We start from the raw sequence: 19,305 nt of genomic DNA, 5'->3' as shown, positions 1-19,305 counted from the left end.
CACACATATATATATATATATATATATATGTGTGTGTGTGTGTGTGTGTGTGTGTGTAAATAATAAATCAAGAAAGAAAGAAGAAATTGACAGTGTGGGAATTGTAGTTTTCCAGCTGACACCATTGATTTTTAAAAGTGATTTTTAAAAATCAGTTATGATTTTTAAGTGTTAGGCAGAGCCTGTGGCCATTGGAGGGGGTTTTTCTGAAGAGGCCCATTTAAGTAAAGTTGTATGTTTATGACCGGGAAGATGTGGTGACTTTCATCCCACCTATCTTCCTGAGTGATTGTTGGTTTTTAGGAGGTGGAAATGTCAGATATATGATTGCCTTGTCCCACTTGGGTAACATTTATCACATAATTTTGAGTAATGATTTGTGTTTATGGATCACTTTCCAGTGCAAGCTATCCCACATCTTCATACGTTAGCAGCATCATTATCTTAGTCAAAAGACTTCATCCTTTCTTGATTCGCATTACATACTCTCTACCCCTGACTTACCCATAATCATTCCTCCAAATGTTCCATTTTTCCATATAATGCATATTTCTATAAAATACGTTAGTGTGTGTGTATGCATGTACATGTGTGGCTCATGGGACTAAGTGGTGTGTGTGATTTACCTTTAGTAGACTCTAATACCTCAAGAGCTGGTGTAGCATTTTATTCATTTTTCGTGTTGCACCCTCCTCACCAGCACTTTGCCTCTCTGTAGGAAACATTCTATACTTATTTGAAGGGAGACACCTGAATAACTTCAGGTCCATTGCCAAAGGAGGTCTTTTTGTCAGCAGCTGCAGTACGCTAGAAGAGACCAGGACTGGAGTCTGGAGACCGGAACTGAGTTCCAGATCTGCTACTTACTGAGTGACCTGAAGCAAGCCAATTGTCTAGTATCTCGAGACTAGTGAGAAGCTCAGGACTGACTCTAGAATAAGTGTTAGGCAAAACCGTAAGATGTTAACTTTGGAGATGGAGGTCAGGAATCTATACAATATGTTTAAGAGCTTGTATTTCTTCTCTCTCTAATGCAGCATTTCTCAACCTTGGCACTATTTACATTTGGACCGATAATTCTCTGGTGTATGTGTAGGTGTCCCGTATGCATTTTAGGATGTTTGGCAGCATCCGTGGCACTAAATACCAGTAGCTCTGCCCCAGTTACGATAAACAAAAATGTCTCCAGACATTTCCAAATGTCTGAGGGCGGGGGCGCAAAAATCATACTGGGTGAGAACCATTGCACTAATGCAGAGCTGTTGAAACTGGGATTAGTGATCGATTGGCTGGTTTTCAGGAAATGTTTGATTACTGTTTTTTGGTAATGAACTGTGCTTATTAAAAATTTTACTACTGGGGGCACCTGGGTGGCTCAGTCGGTTGGGCAGCCGACTTGGGCTCAGGTCATGATCTCGTGGTCCGTGAGTTCAAGCCCCGCGTCGGGCTCTGTGCTGACAGCTCAGAGCCTGGCGCCTGTTTCAGATTCTGTGTTTCCCTCTCTCTGACCCTCCCCTGTTCATGCTCTGTCTCTCCCTGTCTCAAAAAAAAAAAATTTTTTTTACTACTGTTTAAATTATAAAATTGAAGATGAAAAAGTCATTTAAAGTCTCATCAGCCAGAAGTAACTATCTTCTGCATCTGATAATATTTTCTAGACACACCGGAGGACTTAAAGTACTCTACAGATTTAAGATATTGACCTTATTCTTGGAATTATAACCCGTATCAGCCCCTCATTGGTTGGCAGAAGTGGAGAATTGGGCAGTGGCAATTTTTATTGGCTTTATAACATCTAGACTCGCCCCCAACTCAGTTTTTTAAACCTAGGATACTACTCCACATTTAAGCTAAATAAACCGGTTTGATAGGAAGGTGTTGATAAGTCATGTTTTTCATATGCATTTTGCAAACTAGTAGTCATTGTTTATAAAGTTTCTACTAACATCTTAGATACACATCATTGTATTTTAATTCTCAAAGGACTCTAGAAGCTAGCAGATGATACCACTCAGTAAGTTAATTAAGGGACTTTCCTAAAGTCACAGACAGTAGGTGGAAGAGTCTGATCCCTTCCAAAGGCCATCTGATTCCAGAGCTTGTGATCTTTCCCATCCATCACTGCTGATCCATTCATTAACTTTTTAGCAACATTGGCATGTGTAAGGGAATGATTTAGGTAAGGGATTTTGTGTAAGGGATGATTTAAGTTGCTGAATATTAGAGAGATGACTTTAGATGGATGCACATACATCTGAGCAGGAGATTTTATATTTCAGTCACTTTGCAAATAGTGTCATTGGAGGGCAGGTGAGAATGACAGGGAATGGCATTGGTGTTTATTGCTAACACTGTTCTTAAGTGTTACCCCCTTCTCTTCCCAGCAGAGGGCAGCATGTATCACGAAGTAGAATTATAAACTTGCATAGTTCTATTTACAAAAATGTTTACTAAATCCCTTCATAATTAAAGATGTACTCTAGAGCAAATTATTTTACAGTTTGGAAAAAAATAGTCATAAAGACAGATTTGTGCTTATTAAAACATGAAAATCTCATAATAGAGAGCAACTGATTTAGGAATATGACATCCAACAATTAATAGTATTTCCTGTCCTAGCACTCTTTGTAAGTTAGCTGCAATATAGCCCTAACATTAAAGACAATATTCAAATGGTTGTATTTTCTTTAGAGGCTAATACAAGTATACTGAAAAATAATGTAATAATCAGCAATGAAATAGTAAATCAAAATAACATGGAACTAATATAACAAACTTGAGAGCATTCTAGAAAGAATGAAGAAGTTGTTAAAACCATAAGTAGTCTGTGGATTTAAAAAACTGATTTTGTTTTCCCTTTGTAGTTATAACATTTTGTTACCTGAACTAGCTTCTAACTGGCTGAGTGATAAGAAAATTGGATGAAAGGTAGACTTTCAGTTCTAACTCAGGTATTCTGTCCTCTACCAACAGAAACGTTGTCAGTTGTTGCTGTGGAACTAGAACTAAGGGATTTCTTGAATGTCCTCCCAGAAGATGGCACTGCAGCATTTTTCTTGCCATATCTTCTTTATTGCAGTCGAAAGAAATCATTGACTTGAAGGTATCATTGAAAAAGTACCATAATGCCATAGGAGACTGACTTTTTGAAAAATTGAATGTCAGGTAAAAATGTAAATAAAGGATTTTCATATTGAACATGGACATTTATTGCAGATGCTTTCAGGCTGCTTACCTTACCAGGTAGTAGTATTATTTCTTTAATTTATGACCTGAATCCATTTAATTGTCCAGAATGTAAAAGCTACAAGACTTCAGAATTTCCTCGAAGAAAGCATATGTTTTTAAAGCTGGAGACTGACTTTTATTACAAGGAACAGCAAATCAGTGTTGTTGGAGACATGACAATCTTTTTCATCCCAGAAACACAAAGAAACATTTTGTAGGTATGTTTGAAAGCATGTCACTCCCAGGTGGTCCAGAATTTAATCTTGATTTTTCCAGATTTATTAGGTCACTTCGTTTTTTTGTTTTGTTTTGAATAATTTTTGTTGAGAAAGATGTTAATATTTTCCCACAGTAAAAGATTTCAAACTTTACTTTTTTGTTACTTTTTAAAACTCATGCTGTGGTTTCTCTTTGAATCAAATGAAGTAGAAATTTACAAAGCTAACTTTCTTACTGTCTGGGCATTAACATATTTTGTTGAATGCATGTTTTTCAGCCAAAGCCTTGTTTCTATTTTTTGTTGATGTGTACTTTTGCTCTTTTGACTAAAGTGTATGTGAAAATAAAGAAATATATCATTGTATTCACAACTGTGTCTACTTTTTAAATCTCTTATTAAACAATTTAGAGTCCAAGTTCAGCTTATTGATAGCGTGCTTTGACTTTAGTTAAGGCTAGAAAAATGCTACTCACCCAGCATCTGCCACAACTCTGTATTGAAACTTTTCTCCTGATGTCAGTGTTCATCTTTACCAGGATTTAGTTTATAGAATTGTTTCTCAGTTCTGCCTTTCTCCTATTCCAGATTACTATCCTTTTGACCATCTCTTCAAGGGTTCACAAAATCCAAATAGATTGGTATTTTTTTTATTTTTTGTCTTGTTTCATTTTTAAATTTTAAAAATTTTAATTGAACTGTTTATTTTTATTTTAAAATATACTTTTTAAAATATTTAATTTTGAGAGAGAGAGAGAGAGCACAAGCAGGGATGGGGGGAGAGAGAGAGAGGAAGACACAAAATCCAAAGCAGTGGATTGGGTGACTGAGCCACCCAGGCACCCCTAAAATTTAATTTTTTATTTTACTTTCTCTACACCTATGCCCTCATGTCCACTGATTCATTAGGAATGATGTCAGCATCATATTAGAGGGATTGATGGAAAGCCAATGGTTGGAAACATTTCAATGAATCTTAGTGATCCTTTGAGAACCATCAATGATAACATTTGGACATAGATTTTGGGGGGTGGGGGTGAGGAAAACAGTTTTGTAAAGTTCTTCTGATGGTTGTATGAAGGGCCTATGTAAATCGGTTATAAGTGTATTAGAGTTAGTCGGATGTCTGTTGATCTTTTCATATGAAATGCAGGAAAGTGTGTTTTCAGTCTTTTTTTTAATGCTCATAGCCATTCCAAAGTAAACTTTTTCTTCAGCACTTTCACGTACATAGTTATGAATCATTGTTTTTTTTTCTTTTCTTTTTTTTTCCACTTATCACCAATTTATTTCTTTCAGCCAGACTTGGTCTCTATAGGAAGAGAAATTTTAAGACCATTATTAAAAACAGTATAGTAGTCCCCCCTTATCCATGGCTCCAGTGATCCATGGTCAGCTGCAGTCCAGAAGCAGGTGTTCCTCAGAAGGTAATAGCTTAACACTATGTCACAATGCCTACGTCATTCACGTCACTTCACCTCATCACAAGAACAAGAAGGATCAGTAAAGTATGTTTTGTGTTTGTGTGTGTGTGTGTCTGTGTGTGTGTGTGTGTGTGTGTGTGTGTGTGAGAGAGAGACAGAGAGACCACATTCATATAACATTACAGTATATTAGAACCATTCTATTTTATTATTGTTGTTGTTAATCTCTTACTCTGCCTAATTTATAAATTAGACTTTATCATAGGTATGTATGTATAGGAAAAAAATAATATATACAGAGTATAGTACTATCTGTCATTTCAGGTGTCCCCTGGGAGGATGGATAAGGGTCGGGGAACTATTGGATTTATCATATGGTTTAAATGTATTCTAATTTTTTGATGTTAGTTATTTTAATTCTTGATTCATTTCTATTTTTCCATTTTTTAATATTTTTAAAAACACATGTCTCATTTTAGTACTGCTTTATTTAAAGAAAAATGTCTCCTCCCTGCAAGATCTTCATTAATCATAAAGGGAAAAATAACAACTTTACAATAATGAAACCTGGCAGACATCTCCTTAATCAAATGCTCAACGTTAACATAATCACTAAGAGAAAAAAATCAACATCAGGTGCGTCTTGACATGTGTACTGAGAAAAACAGTATCACTTCTGTGAGAATCCTGCCCCCCCAAAAATGCATAACCTGAATCTAATCATGAGGAAACATTAGACAAACCCAAATTGAAGGATGTTCTGCAAAGTCACTGCCCTGTATCCTTTAAAAATGTCAAAGTTGTAAAAGACATACTGCTTCAGACTAAGAAGACATGCCAGCTGAACACAATGTATGACTGGGAGTTTCTTTTTCTGTGAAGAACGTGATGAGAATAATTTGTGAAATTTGAAAAGGGTCTGTAGCATTGAATCATTTATAACTTCCTCATTTTGAGAAGTGTATTGTGTTTATATATAATAACCTTGTTTTTAAGGAAATAGATGTATGTATGTTTACTATTGTGTGTGTGTTAGGGTGGGGGGGGCAGGTAGAATGGGGAAGCAAAAGCACAGCTGGCTATGTAAAATGTTAACAATTGGGGAATTTCGGTGAAGGGTACATGGGAATTTTTTGTATTGCTTTTGCAGCTTTTCTCTAAATCTGACATTATGGCCAAAAAAAGTTTTAAAAAGTTCCTTTTCATTGAACAGATTCAGATATTTTTACCAAGCAGAATATTGGATTTGGGTACTTAGTAGAAATACAGAATATATAATCCCTGCCTGTAAGTAACTAAAAGCTAAGCAAGCTTTTTTTTCCCCACAGACTCCTCCAGAAGGTTATCTTATTGTGATAGAAATGTCACAGTCTAAAAAAAAAAAGTACCTTTTATATTTGTCAGAGGAGATCTTGGTTATGCTTCTTGTGGTAGGGGAAATGAAGCACTATATTAAGAGTAATGGGATAGCCACAATTCTTTTCTAGTGTTTTTTTTTTCCTTGTGGAGGAAATTGCCTGTCTCCCGGCGCATAATATCGGAACGTTTTACTCTAACTTCATGTGCTCTCTTTTCTGTGTCAGGTAAGCAGAAAAATTTCCAAGATTCAGAATTCATGTAGACTTGTCCAGAGCTTTATCAAACTTTTATATAAAGATAATTCAGACTGGTAAACGTGGCTCTCCATTTTTTGTTTAGAGTTCAAACTATCGTTTTTGTTCATTACTGCTTCTTCCAGGCCACGCAATACCTTATCTTTTTGTAAAAGCCAGTTTCCTTCATCTTTTCCCCACTGTGTGTTCTTTCTTCACATTTGCTCTTTGTTCTACAGTTTTCCCTATGGCTTTTAAAACAGTCTCCCCTTTCTTAAGCAAGCAATCATCTCCCTCTCCTTCCAGGCTATTTCTACAGGAGGACTTTCCAGTGCCTGGGTGTGGGGTTAGCCTGTAGCAACATCCTCTGCACATCAGGCATTTGCACACACAAATTTCCAGAATGCCTGCCTCAGTGTCCCCTCACTCTTGGGTGTTTTTCTCTGAGCAGGACCATGCTTTTGTGTGCTGGTTTGCATGTGTGCTGATATTCTTCAAACACTATTTATAAAGTTTTCTTTCTCATCTTTGACTCTTCACCTTCTTCAGTAGGTGGCGTCAATCCCAGTGGTTTATTTGCCTGTTCCCCTCTTTGGTGTTGTGATGCTCTCAGTACCACTCTTTGTAATAAAGGGTTTTAATAGAATAGTTTCTCATGTTATGACGTGTTTGTGTAAAACCCAGGAGCAGAAATTAAAACTTGTCGTTTGCACTAATCGTTGATCTTTCAGTGACTTTTAGCTTTTAAGAAATTTATTTCTATATTTTCTTCCATCTATATGTCCCCTTCTATGCCCATTTGGAAGAGGAAACACAAGGAGGTGTTTTCTCTACATCATTTCCCCCCATTGGATTGGCCATTGCCAATTCTAATAGTTCTGAACCCAGAAGACCCAAGAAACACAAAGCCTGCAGCCACACAGTGGGAATTTCACTCTATAGAACACATTTTGTGAATATCCACTAAAGGGCTGTTCATTTTCTTGTGCTTCCTGTGCTTATGTGTATGCACATAGGAGGGAGTATTATTGCTGGGGTGGGAAAAACAGGGAATTTAGATTCAATTTTTTTTCCCTGGATCTTTGCTATGGTCTAAATGTTTGTGTACCCCCCCCCCCCAAATTCCTATGTTGAAAACCGAATGCCCATGGTGACAGTATTACCTGGTAGGGCCTTTGGGAAGTGATTAGGCTGTGAGGGTGGAACCCTCATGAATGAGATTAGTGCCCTTATCAAAGAGGTCCCAAAGAGCTAGTTAATCTCTTCCACCACGTAAAGATATAATAAGAAGTCTGCAACCCAGAAAAGGACTCTCATCCAACCATGCTGTCACCCTGATCTCAGATTAACAGCGTCCAGAACCATGAAAATAAATATACACTGTTTATAAGCTACCTAGTCCGGTATTTTGTTATAGCAGCCTGAATGGACTAAGACAATCTCGACAAACAATAATCAGTAATGCTTCTCTTCATCCTAGAAGTGCAGAAAGGCATCATTTCTGCCTGATTGACTATTTGAAATTATATTGACGGGGTGGAGGGGCGGGAGGGGGTAGCTTTCTTGTGTACCAGGTACTACCTAGAAAAAGAAGTTAAATGTTTTCTATTAAGAAAGGAATTAAATTTAAACGTGTCTTTTATAAGTCACAGTTAGTGTTTTGGCAAATAATATGACCACTCCCTTATATCAGTTTTAGGAATAATTACCCTGCCTCACATTGGTGTCAGTTTGTGTTAGCTCAGAGACTACTGGTGCTATGATCAGTACCTGCCGACAGAAGATAAGCAGTATCCCATAGCATTTAGCAGTAAAAAAAAAAAAATTTTTTTAAATTCCTGTTTGGAGGTAGAGGAGGATGAAATCAGGGCAGCAAATTCAAAAATGCTTCCTGTTGGGGGAAGTATTTAGGCAAAGTAATGCATCTTAATTATACTGGTGATATATGACTTCTTCAATTACTAACTCAATATTCACCTTCATTTGGTAGAACCGTGTAAGTAGTTTCCATTCCAGCATGAATGTGGTCAGTCACATGGCAGTGGAGTAACCAGATTCCAGGTGTTTGTGGAAACATTTCTAGAGTTTGGAAGGTCCCAGGGAAAATGTCGAAGACATCAGACCTATAGATGCCCCTGTGCTTAATTAGAAAAATGACAAATATTATATAATGTTTATTATATGTGAGAGTTCATTCAAGTAATCTTCCATGGACCATTTCAAGGATATTAGAAAAATGGATGAATCCATAAAAAAAAAAAAAAAAAAAAAAGAATGAGACCCTGTGCATTTGACCCTGTGCATTTCTATGTCTAATACAAACAGTGAGATATGTGGTCTTTGTACTCCTGCTAAATGCCTGGGGGGATGGTCCATTTGGTGGGTGTGAAGGAAAAATGTGATGAGAGTGAACTCATCCATTAGGACCACCTGGCATCTCTTACACTTCAACTCTGGTTTGCCTTTTTATCAGAGCACTTGAGTTACAAAAGGGAATTTAGCTCTGGCCTTACTTCAGTCCTAATCTCACATTTGCTGGACCTATTCTAGATTAGCTGGTCTGTGAAACTTTATGACAAGGAGGGTAATGCAGGGAGCAAAAAAAAAAGGAGGCCAGTAGAGAAGCCAGAACCAGGGGAAGTTCAGGTAGAGTCTAGATTAGACACAGATACTTGGAGGGTATTTCTGTAGGGACAGAATTGAAAGTCCAATAGGAATATATCATCTATATAAACCAAAGTACATATAACAAAATGGCCTTTTCTGCAATGGGCTTTGTGGTAGCTTCTGACTTTTCTACATTAACTCAAAAGTAAGAAAAAGGAGCTATTGACTCCTGCTGAAATCAGCGCTAGGTGAGAAGTAGAAGTAGCATTGAGATCTAGGGACTTAATCAGTTGCATGACACCAAAATGATCTTCTCGTTTACTTCAGGCCATTTAGGATTCAGAAATTAGAATAAGTAAAGGTTACAATAAAGTCTTGTCTCCACTTTCTGATTCATCATTATATGAACATTCCTAACCTCTCTGCCAACAATTCTATTTGAATGCCTTGCCCAGGAATATGTGAGCAGAACTCCATGAAAACCCACTAAAAACTGTAAATCCAAGGAGAAGCCCAATGTGTTACAAAGGGTGGTAACAGCAACTGAAATTGCTGTGTGCCACACTCCTTGAAAATAATTTAGTTGTCTCCTGAAACCTCTAACTTTTCATTAGTCTTCCTGAGGATATATTTTCTTTATTTGTATTCAAACATTTTCCAAAAGAGCAAGAATAAAGACCGTGGATCACTCCTACCTTGTATTCGAAGCTGTGGCCGTGAAAATGTACAGAGTGCAAGTCTATTTCATTGCCCATTCCCATCAGATACCAATTGACTTCATCTCCCACATGCATTGTGAGGCCTTGTAGGTTCCCGAACATTCTTCCATTAATAGCTGAGGAAAGCACATGACTTTTTTTACCTTTCAGGATTTTTTATTTAAAACATTTTTTTAAGTTTATTTATTTATTTTGAAAGAGAGAATATGAGTGGGGGAAGTGCAGAGAGAGAGGGGAACTGGGGACCTGAAATGGGCTCAGTGCGCACAGCAGAAAGCCCGATGCAGGGCTTGAACTCATGGACCACGAGATCATGACCTGAGCCAAAGTCAGATGTTTAACCGACTGAGCCACCCAGGTGCCCCTACCTTTTGGGATATTTTAAATCAACAGTTATTTCACTGAAAATATGATTACTAGGTTAACGTATGGGATCTTTTTGAGGTAATGGGAATTACTTCACTACAGATGGGGAAATGAATACTTAAAGGTCAGTAATGTCGCACTGCTCTTCTAGTCACTTAGTGCCGAAAGCCTTTATCCTAATTGTGAATTTAAAAGGGAATGACACTTTGGAATTGGGAGAGAAGTTAATAGATGGTTTTGCAGAGAGTCCCCTTTTTGCTTTGAACAGAATTCTACCTCACAAAGTGAGGCAGAATTGGTTTATTATAAAATGAAACAAATGATTGGGACACCTGGGTGGCTCAGTCAGTTAGGCGTCCGACTTTGGATTAGGTCATGATCTCACGGTCCCTGAGTTTGAGCCCCGAGTCCGGCTCTGGGCTGACAGCTCAGAGCCTGGAGCCTGCTTCGGATTCTGTGTCTCCCCCTCTCTCTGCCCCTCCCCCATTCATGCTCTGTCTCTGTCTCAAAAATAAATAAACGTTAAAAAAATTTTTTTATAAATAAAAAAAATAAAATGAAACAAATGAATAGTCTCCAAACTAATTTTATTTGAAAGAAAAAAAGGGAAAAATGGGGTTTAAAACAATGTATCATACCGTGCATCTTATTGCTTTCTATGAATTCCTCATCATCTTTGTTTACTTTCTCAGGGTGCTCAGAGTATGTTTTGATGTTGTCATCTATATACCAGGATTCATTTTCATCAAAAACAAAAAACAGAAGAGAAAATTCCAGTTTCGTTATAGGATTGAATATTTTCATGTAATGTGTCCGACAAACAATCAGTGGGCCAATTAATCCACTATAAAGATCCTGAAAACAAGCAAAAAACTTCAGTCATCTTTGTGATGTAGGTCAGCATTTCAGAGAACTGGGACCTCAGGAATTTAGAAGGACTGATTTAAGTAGTAGACGTGGACTAATGTGGTGCTGTCAGGCCAGTCACTTCCCACTTGTAGTTAAACTGGATGAATGGTGAGTAGTAGGCAGGTCGGATGGGTGATGCTGAAGTAACAGAAATGTGTGCAGAGGCCAAATATTGGCTCAGCTAATGAGCAGTATGTACGTATGTATGTATGTGGCAATTTAAAAGAACCCCAAATAAACAGTTCTTGTCTGCCTATTCCATCTAGCAAGCACCGTGCCAGTATTTAAATAACCAGAGATAATCAAACAAAGCCCCTGCCATCCAGGAGCTCAGTCAGTAGGGAAAATAGAGGGTAGAAGAAATGGATCACTTGTTGTGATGGAGGTACATGAAGTGCTAATGAACATGGAGGAAGAAGACCATGATTGACTTTAGTCTATGGGAATTTTGATTTGCCTGGGTGTCAGGAATGGCCTGTGAGGTCTGGAAGGGCCTTTGAGCTGTATCGTGTTCAGGAATTTTAGATTTTATCTCAGGGGTCATAGGTAGCCATTGAACATTGAACATGGAATGGCAATATATTTGCATTTTAGGCCAGTCATCCTAGTGGTGGAGTGAAGGAAGGATTGAAGGAGGAAGAGGCTGGAGCCTGGGAGACCACTGCAGTAGTCAAATGAATGACAAGGACATGATCTATGGAGACAGAAGGAATAGACTGAACTACATGTAGGTGGGTGAATCACCTGGGTGAGCCAGGTGGAAGAATCAGACACTTCCTGCCCAACATTCTAGCTTGAACAAATGAGTAGATTTGTAACTCATGGTAATACTTATTGCAACAGGAAACACAAGAAGAGGTGGAGAAGAATCTCAATTCCGTTTTAGAGTTGCTGTGTTTCCAGTGCCTGAGGGACATGCTGGTAATGTTCAGTAGGCTGGTGTATGGGCAGGTCTGGAACTCAGGAGAGAGATTTGGACTCGAGATTTAATTCTACGAAAGAATCTTGGAACAAGTTCTGTTTTGCAGTTGTTGAGCGGTTTGTTGGCTTTGAAATATTTAATCACATAGCCTTAATTGTGCTGGAATGACTCCTGAGACCAACATTTTTATTACCAGGCAGTAATAGAGCTCTGAAATCACGTACCTCAGTTCTTTGAGCTTAATGTGTTCTTATATCAAAAGGAAAATAAAATACTGTATTGATTAGTATTTGATTCTGCATTACCCATAACCAGCAGTCATAGTGTTGATACAGCTATAACTGTATCCTTAAAAAGAAACAAACCAAAAAATGAAACCAAAGTAAATTGTAGAGCAGCTTACTTACTTTCCTGGGACTTTAAGATGGAATTGGGTCATAGGAAAACTGTAATCTCATCTTCCTTCAACTGTGTGTCTATTTGGGATCTAACACAGAGGATCTAAATTTTACCTTAACTTGATCCACCGTTGAATAGTAAGCCCATGGAATACAAGCAGAATCCTCTGTTCCAGCTCCAGATCTTTCTGGGATTTTCCATATGTACGTGTGAGTTTCACCTAAATTAATCAAATGTTAATGTATCTGGTTTTTTTGTTATACATATATATACATACATATACATATATACATATATATATATGTGTGTGTATATATATATATATATATATATATATATATATATATATATATATATAAAGTCTTGAAAACGAGTGACCTAGAAACTAGAAATGTCAAGGTAAGTAGTTTTAAAAAGCAATGGCACTCAATTATTTTCAGGAATTTAGTTTAAAGACAAACTGTAAGACATAGACTTACATAGACTTACTGACATAGAAAGACTTTTAGACTTTCTTTGTCAATTATGAATTAACTAGCCATGACACACATGTACCGCCAAGCCAGGAGGTGGCAATACCAATATCACAATTTGGGGGAACTTTGGAACAGATCTTTTTTTTAGCTTGAACTATGTTTCTGTAAAACACCATTTTCAACTCTCAAGTGATCTCCCGCAGTGTAAGACCCTTCCCCAAGACGTCTCTGTGTTTGTATCTGGACTGCCCTGAGTAATTCCCTTGGCTTCACCATGGCCTTCCTTTTCTCCTTTTTCACTATCATCCCTGGCAATTCCACAGTTTCTGGTGAGGAGCCATTAGATTTCGTGACCTCGTCTCTGGTCTGTCTCATTCTGTCGTACAATACGCTGCTCTGTCACGGCTCTGTCACATACAGGACACCACCACACCTTGGACCTTGACAGTTTGGAGATAGCCAGTTACTCTACCCTTCCTGTTGCCAAGGCCTTTACCTTCTTCCATTTGCACTGGGCTCTTTTCCAGCCTGATGTCGGCTTCTAGTCACCTCAGGGATTGCTGTCCCACTGCTCACCAGACCCTGACTTTCAGCTGTGGCCACCCACTGTCCACTCCATTTATACAGACCTCACCATTACATATTCATGCTGGCAGACTTTAGTTAGCCAGAGTCTGACAAGCCTTTTCTAGGGAATCAAGCGGGACAGGAGGGGTGGTCTCAAGGGATGCAGCAGACTCTTTCCGTCTTCCTCAAGTCCTGCATCCTACCTGCCCCTACCTCCTCACCCTTTTTCTAAGCAGAACATTTCACTGACAATATGGCATACATTCACCACCTGAACATATTGTCTCTTCATCTATGCTCTTATTCTCATAAGCCCCAAAATAATATTTCCTCCTCTTCTCCATTCCCCAACCTGCTCTGCCACTCATGGTAGATGCCCAAAACCTTGGTACAGTCCTTGATTCCTCCTTCCCTAACCTGCCCTAATGCCCAATCTTTCAGCAGGGGCTGTTAGCACCACCTTTAAAATAGAGCCGAATATGACAACTCACCACTTCAGCTGCTTCCACCCTGGTTCAAGCCTTATTATTATTATTTTTTTAACCCAGATTATGGCAATAGCCCTCTAATTGCTCCTTGATTCCACCCTTTTCCTCTGTAGTCACTTACCTACACTTCAGCCACAAGAGGCCTTTACAAAGTGTTCATCAGATCATCATTCTCTGACTCAAATCTTCACATGGTTAATAGTATAAAATCTAAGGTCCTAACCTTGGCCTCTGAGGTTCCCCTTCTTCCTACTGCATCTGGCCCCTGCCCTCCCTGGATCTCATCATGTCACATTCTGTCCCCCCGTTTGCTCTGCTCTGGCCTCTGGCCTCCTTGCTGTTTCTCAGACAAACCAAGCCCTTTACCATCTCACAACCTGGGGTGCTCTTCCCCTATAAGTCCCTGTGGCTCATTACTTACCATTTAGGTATCTTCACCACTGGCGCTTCCTCAAAGAGGGGACTTCCTGACCACCCTACCTAAAATAGCACCCTTGTTACTCTCTCTCATCCGCTGTAATCTTTAGCACTTTTCACAGCTTGGTATTATGTATACATTTTATTGTTTATTTCTTTTGGAAGAATGTGACACTCACAGGGAAGGGCTTTTTATCTCCATTCCCCTAAACTGACCTGAGCAACTTCATAGAGTAATTTATTTTTTCTCACTCATTTTTTTTCTCACTCATTTGACATATTTGGGAACTGTTAGATTACTAAGAAATGGCACTTTCCAAGAAAGCCAACTTTACAACTAATAGAAGAAAAATATAGTTTTTAATTAAAGTAAAAACACACATGTATTTCATCTGTTCTGGCTTTTACACTGTGTTAAAGTTATTGAGTTCCTAGTACATGCCAGATATGGGGCTAGAACTGAAGGCTTTAAAATGTCACATGGCAGTCTCTGCCCTTAGGATCCTGCCTTCAGATACAAGGCACGGAAGCATTCAACCACACACAAGTGTAGTAAATGCTGTCTTGGCGTGGAGGGATCATTTCTGCTGACTCAGCCTTGAGTATTTGTAGATGCCCAGTATCCTCAGATCTTTTCCTCACATTTCTCCTGTGGATCTTTCTCTTCTTCTCTCCTTCCCTCCCTCCTTCCTCCCTCCCTCCCTTCTTTCACTCCTCCCCTCCTCTCTTCCCTCCCCTCATCTCCCCTCCCCTCTCCTCTCATGTGCATGGAGACATACACACAGATACGCATCTCTGTATGCTCTCTTAACCACCTCCTTCACTTTCTCAAGACACTCATTTGGAAGGAATACCTCTCTGATAACAGTCATTTGTGGAAAGCCTGTAAGGTCTACTAAAATGCATGAAATGCAACACCCCCCCCCCAATGAGTACCTGGTAAAGTTGGAGTAACTATAGAATTCTCTGTTTTCACCCCATGGGCATGTATTGAGTAAGGCCTTGTGGCCATGTTTTTAAAGATAATTACAACTTTGTCTCCAACATTTGCATGAAGTTGTGGACCTGGAAAGAGCAAAAAAGAAGAGTGGTTTATATGCTTGTCAGATTGGAGGTTCTAACTCAGTAATAGAAGCAAAGACCAGGTAGCTTTCTTAGCATGAAGGCCAGAGTCTGTGTCCCCCACCCCCTCCACTGTGGCTTCATACTTTACTGTTAGGTTTATATCTGGCCTCAGAGGATTCAGAATAAAAACACTAGTAATGATTGCCACTACAGATGGAAACCAGGGATGCATCTCTCATCAAGAGTCCTACTGGAGGTTTTGGCCTGAAAGTCCCCTGCAGGACAGTGGCCTAACCCTGGTGAGCCAGCTGTGACCCTACCCTGGCCAGAAGTCATTGTGCAGCACTTGCTCTCATTTCTCAGCAGTTGGGCTTCCAGAACTTCCTGAGTGTGAATTGATGGCAGTACTGCATTTAGAAGGGTGAGTGGGTCTACCCCTCCAATTTCCACCCCCTCTCTAGCCAATCTTAGCTTGTCTGCTGCTTAGAGAATTTCTGTGACCCAGCAACAATGCCATTCCCCTTGGGTGTCTTATTCCAGGGGCTAAGGGTAATCAAATCCCAGGGTACTCTGTTAGTATGGACATAGAGTGGGGTTGGGAGTGATGTCCCCTGCCCTTGATGATTTTCAAGAAACTTCCCAAGAGCAGTGTTGGTCAAACTCTTCGACATTCTCTTTTAAAATGGTTCCTGAGGGGCGCCTGGGTGGCTCAGTCGGTTAAGCGTCTGACTTCAGCTCACGTCATGATCTCATGGTTCGTGGGTTCAAGCCCCACATTGAGCTCTGTGCTGACAGCTTGGATCCTGGCACCTGCTTTGGATTCTGCATCTCCCTCTCTCTCTGTTCCTCCCCTGCTCTCACTCTGTCTCTTTCTCAGAAATATATAAAGATTTTTAAAAAAATTTAAAATGGTTCCTGAAAAATGGAAGGCAACTTTTCCCATGCCTTGTGCACGGTAACACTTTTTCCTATATTTCCTGGTCTACATCTACATTTCTTTTTCTTGGCGTTACTCACTTACATGGCAATTTTAAAGCAAATAGCGATGACTTGGGAGTGGGATGAGGGGTGGAATAAGAGGGAGAAATTTTCTTTTCTCAATGTCTAATAATAAATTGTTCATGAGAGAAACAAGCAATATTTTTATTATGCCATATTCTTTAGTGCGTATAGGCTCCTTGTTTTTATTGCATAAATTTTACTTTCATTTGAATACCTTTGATCTATGAACTGGGAAATTAAACCCAGGGACATGTATTTTAATGTACATAGCACCACATCGTTACCCCACCCCTGATGATTAGAGTACCTAGAATTCCCAGGTGTTCTTCGTTAGCCTTTCTTTCCACTGGAACTCTGAATGTGCTGTCGGTGTATTGCCGATACACAACTTTCTTGTACTTCGAGCCTATGTAAAATTCTTCCTTATCTAAAAATGCATTTGAAACACTTAAACAAAACACACACACATCTGAGGTTAGTATCTGTCTTAATGGAAGTAGAAGTTGAGTTTTAAATCTTGAATATAGTTTTTATTTAAGTAATTATGCTAATTTTTAATATCACTCTCACATTCCAGCAATAAAGAATAATCTAGAAATACATAGGGGTGCACTATAAAGGAGAACTACAGACAAATTTCCCTGATGAACATGGATGCAAAAATCCTCAACAAGTTACTAGCCAACCAGATCCAACGCTACATTAAACAAACTTATTCACCATGACCAAATAGGATTTATACCTGGGATTCAGGGCTGGTTCAATATCCATAAAACAATCAACGTGATACATCAGATCAATAAAAGAAAGCACAAGAACCACGTGATCCTCTCAATAGATGCAGAGAAAGCATTTGACAAAATACAGCATCCTTTCTTGATAAAAACCCTCAAGAAAGTAGGGATAGAAGGGTCATACCTTGAGATCATAAAAGCCATATATGAATGACCCAACACTAATATCTCCTTAATGGGGAAAAACTGAGAGCTTTCCCCCTAAGGTCAGGAACAAGACAGGGATGTCCACTCTCGCCACTGTTATTCAACATACTATTGTAAGTCTTAGTCTCAGCAGTCAGACAACACATAGGAATAAAAGGCATCTAAATCGTCCAGGAGGAAGTCAAACATTCATTCTTCGCAGATAACATGATACTATATACGGAAAACCCAAAAGATTCCACCAAAAAACTGCTAGAACTGATCCATGAATTCAGCAAAGTCACAGGATATAAAATCAATGCACAGCAATCAGTTGCATTCCTGTATACCAATAATGAAGCAACAGAAAGAGAAATCAAGGAATCAATCCCATTTATAATTGCGCCAACAAACATAAAATACCTAGGAATAAACATAAGCGGAGAAGTGAAAAATCTATACACTGTAAACTATAGAAAGCTTATGAAAGAAATTTAAGAAGACACACAAAAAAAGAAAGATAATCCATGCTCCTGGATTGGAAGAACAAATATTGTTAAAATGTCAATACTCCCCAAAGCAATCTACATATTCAATGCAATCCCTATCAAAATAACACCAGCATTCTTCACAGAGCTAGAACAAACAATCTTAAAATTTGTATGGAACCAGAAAAGAACCTGAATAGCCAAAGCAATCCTGAAAAAGAAAACCAAAGTGGAGAAATCACACTCCTGGCTTCAAGATGTATTACAAAGCTGTAATCAAGACAGTATGGTACTGGCACAAAAACAGACACTCAGATCAATGGAACAGAATAGAGAACCCAGAAATGGACCCACAAACATATGGCCAACTAATCTTTGACAAAGCAGGAAGGGATATCCAATGGAATAAAGACAATCTCTTTAGCAAATGGACAGTGACATGCAGAAAAATAAACCTGGACCACTTTCTTACACCAGACACAAAAATAAACTCAAAATGGATGAAAGACCTAAATGTAAGACAGGAAGCCATCAAATTCCTAGAGGAGAAAGCAGGCAAAAACTTCTTTGACCTTGGCTGCAGCAACTTCTTACTCAACATGTCTCCCAAGGCAAGGGAAGCCAAAGCAAAAATGCACTATTGGGACCTCATCAAAATAAAAACTTCTGCACAGCAAAGGAAACAGTCAGAAAAACTAAAAGGTAACCGACGGAATAGGAGAAGATATGTGCAAATGACATATCAGAAAACAGGATAGTATCCAAGATCTATAAACTTCTCAAACTCAACACCCAAAAAAAATAATCCAGCGAAGAAATGGGCAAAAGACAGGAATAGACACTTCTCCAAAAAAGACATACAGATGGCTACCAGACCCATGAGAAAATGTTCAACATCACTTTTCATCAGGGAAATACAAATCAAAACCACAATGAGGTATCACCTCACACCTGTCAGAATGGCTAACGTTAACAACTCAGGCAACAACAGATGTTGGCAAGGATGCAGAGAAAGAGGATCTCTTTTGCCCTGCTGGTGGGAATGAAAACTGGGGCAGCTACTCTGGAAAACAGTATGGATGCCCCTCAAACAATTAAAAATAGAACTACCCTGCAACCAAGCAATTGCACTACTAGGTAATTTACCCAAGGGATACAGGTATGCTGTTCTGAAGGGGCACATGCACCCCAATGTTTATAGCAGCACTATTAACAATAGCCAAAGTATGGAAAGAGCCCAAATGCCATCGATGGATGAATGGATAAAGAGGAGGTGGTATGCATATACAATGGAGTATTACTCAGTGATCAAAAAGAATGAAATCTTGCCATTTGCAACCACGTGGATGGTAACTGGAGGGTATTATGCTAAGTGAAATTAGTCAGAGAAAGACAAATATCATATGAATTCACTCATATGAGGAATTTAAGATACCAAACAGATAAACATAAGGGAAGGGAAGCAATATATATAATATAAAAAGAGGGAGGGGGAAAAA

The 19,305-nt window shown here is 38.9% G+C and overlaps 2 protein-coding genes across 6 annotated transcripts in view; one reads left to right on the top strand and one right to left on the bottom strand.

Moving 5' to 3' along the window:
* The window catches only part of HPS3 (HPS3 biogenesis of lysosomal organelles complex 2 subunit 1), a 38,934-nt gene extending 35,123 nt beyond the window's left edge, over window positions 1-3,811 (top strand). Inside the window, exon 17 of the mRNA XM_049629741.1 lies at window positions 2,974-3,811. Coding sequence (XP_049485698.1) covers window positions 2,974-3,101 — 128 coding nt within the window. The 3' untranslated portion in view covers window positions 3,102-3,811. The remainder of the gene's footprint in view (window positions 1-2,973) is intronic.
* The window catches only part of LOC125921933 (ceruloplasmin), a 69,063-nt gene that overhangs the window by 7,394 nt on the left and 42,364 nt on the right, over window positions 1-19,305 (bottom strand). For 2 of the 5 annotated variants that reach the window (XM_049629694.1, XM_049629695.1), the window contains exons 13-18: window positions 16,706-16,845; window positions 15,268-15,396; window positions 12,497-12,603; window positions 10,792-11,008; window positions 9,764-9,903; window positions 8,439-8,601 (exon numbers count right to left, since the gene is read on the bottom strand). In XM_049629694.1, the coding sequence (XP_049485651.1) occupies window positions 8,439-8,601; window positions 9,764-9,903; window positions 10,792-11,008; window positions 12,497-12,603; window positions 15,268-15,396; window positions 16,706-16,845 (896 nt within the window). Of the gene's footprint in view, window positions 1-4,434; window positions 4,758-6,257; window positions 6,444-7,817; window positions 8,043-8,438; window positions 8,602-9,763; window positions 9,904-10,791; window positions 11,009-12,496; window positions 12,604-15,267; window positions 15,397-16,705; window positions 16,846-19,305 lie in introns of those variants that run through there. The other 3 variants (XR_007457538.1, XM_049629697.1, XM_049629696.1) reach the window with 3 other exon arrangements.

Source organism: Panthera uncia, chromosome C2, assembly GCF_023721935.1.
Source record: "Panthera uncia isolate 11264 chromosome C2, Puncia_PCG_1.0, whole genome shotgun sequence".
In the NCBI taxonomy this organism is placed as follows: domain Eukaryota; kingdom Metazoa; phylum Chordata; class Mammalia; order Carnivora; family Felidae; genus Panthera; species Panthera uncia.
This window is presented reverse-complemented; position numbering and strand designations above follow the sequence as displayed.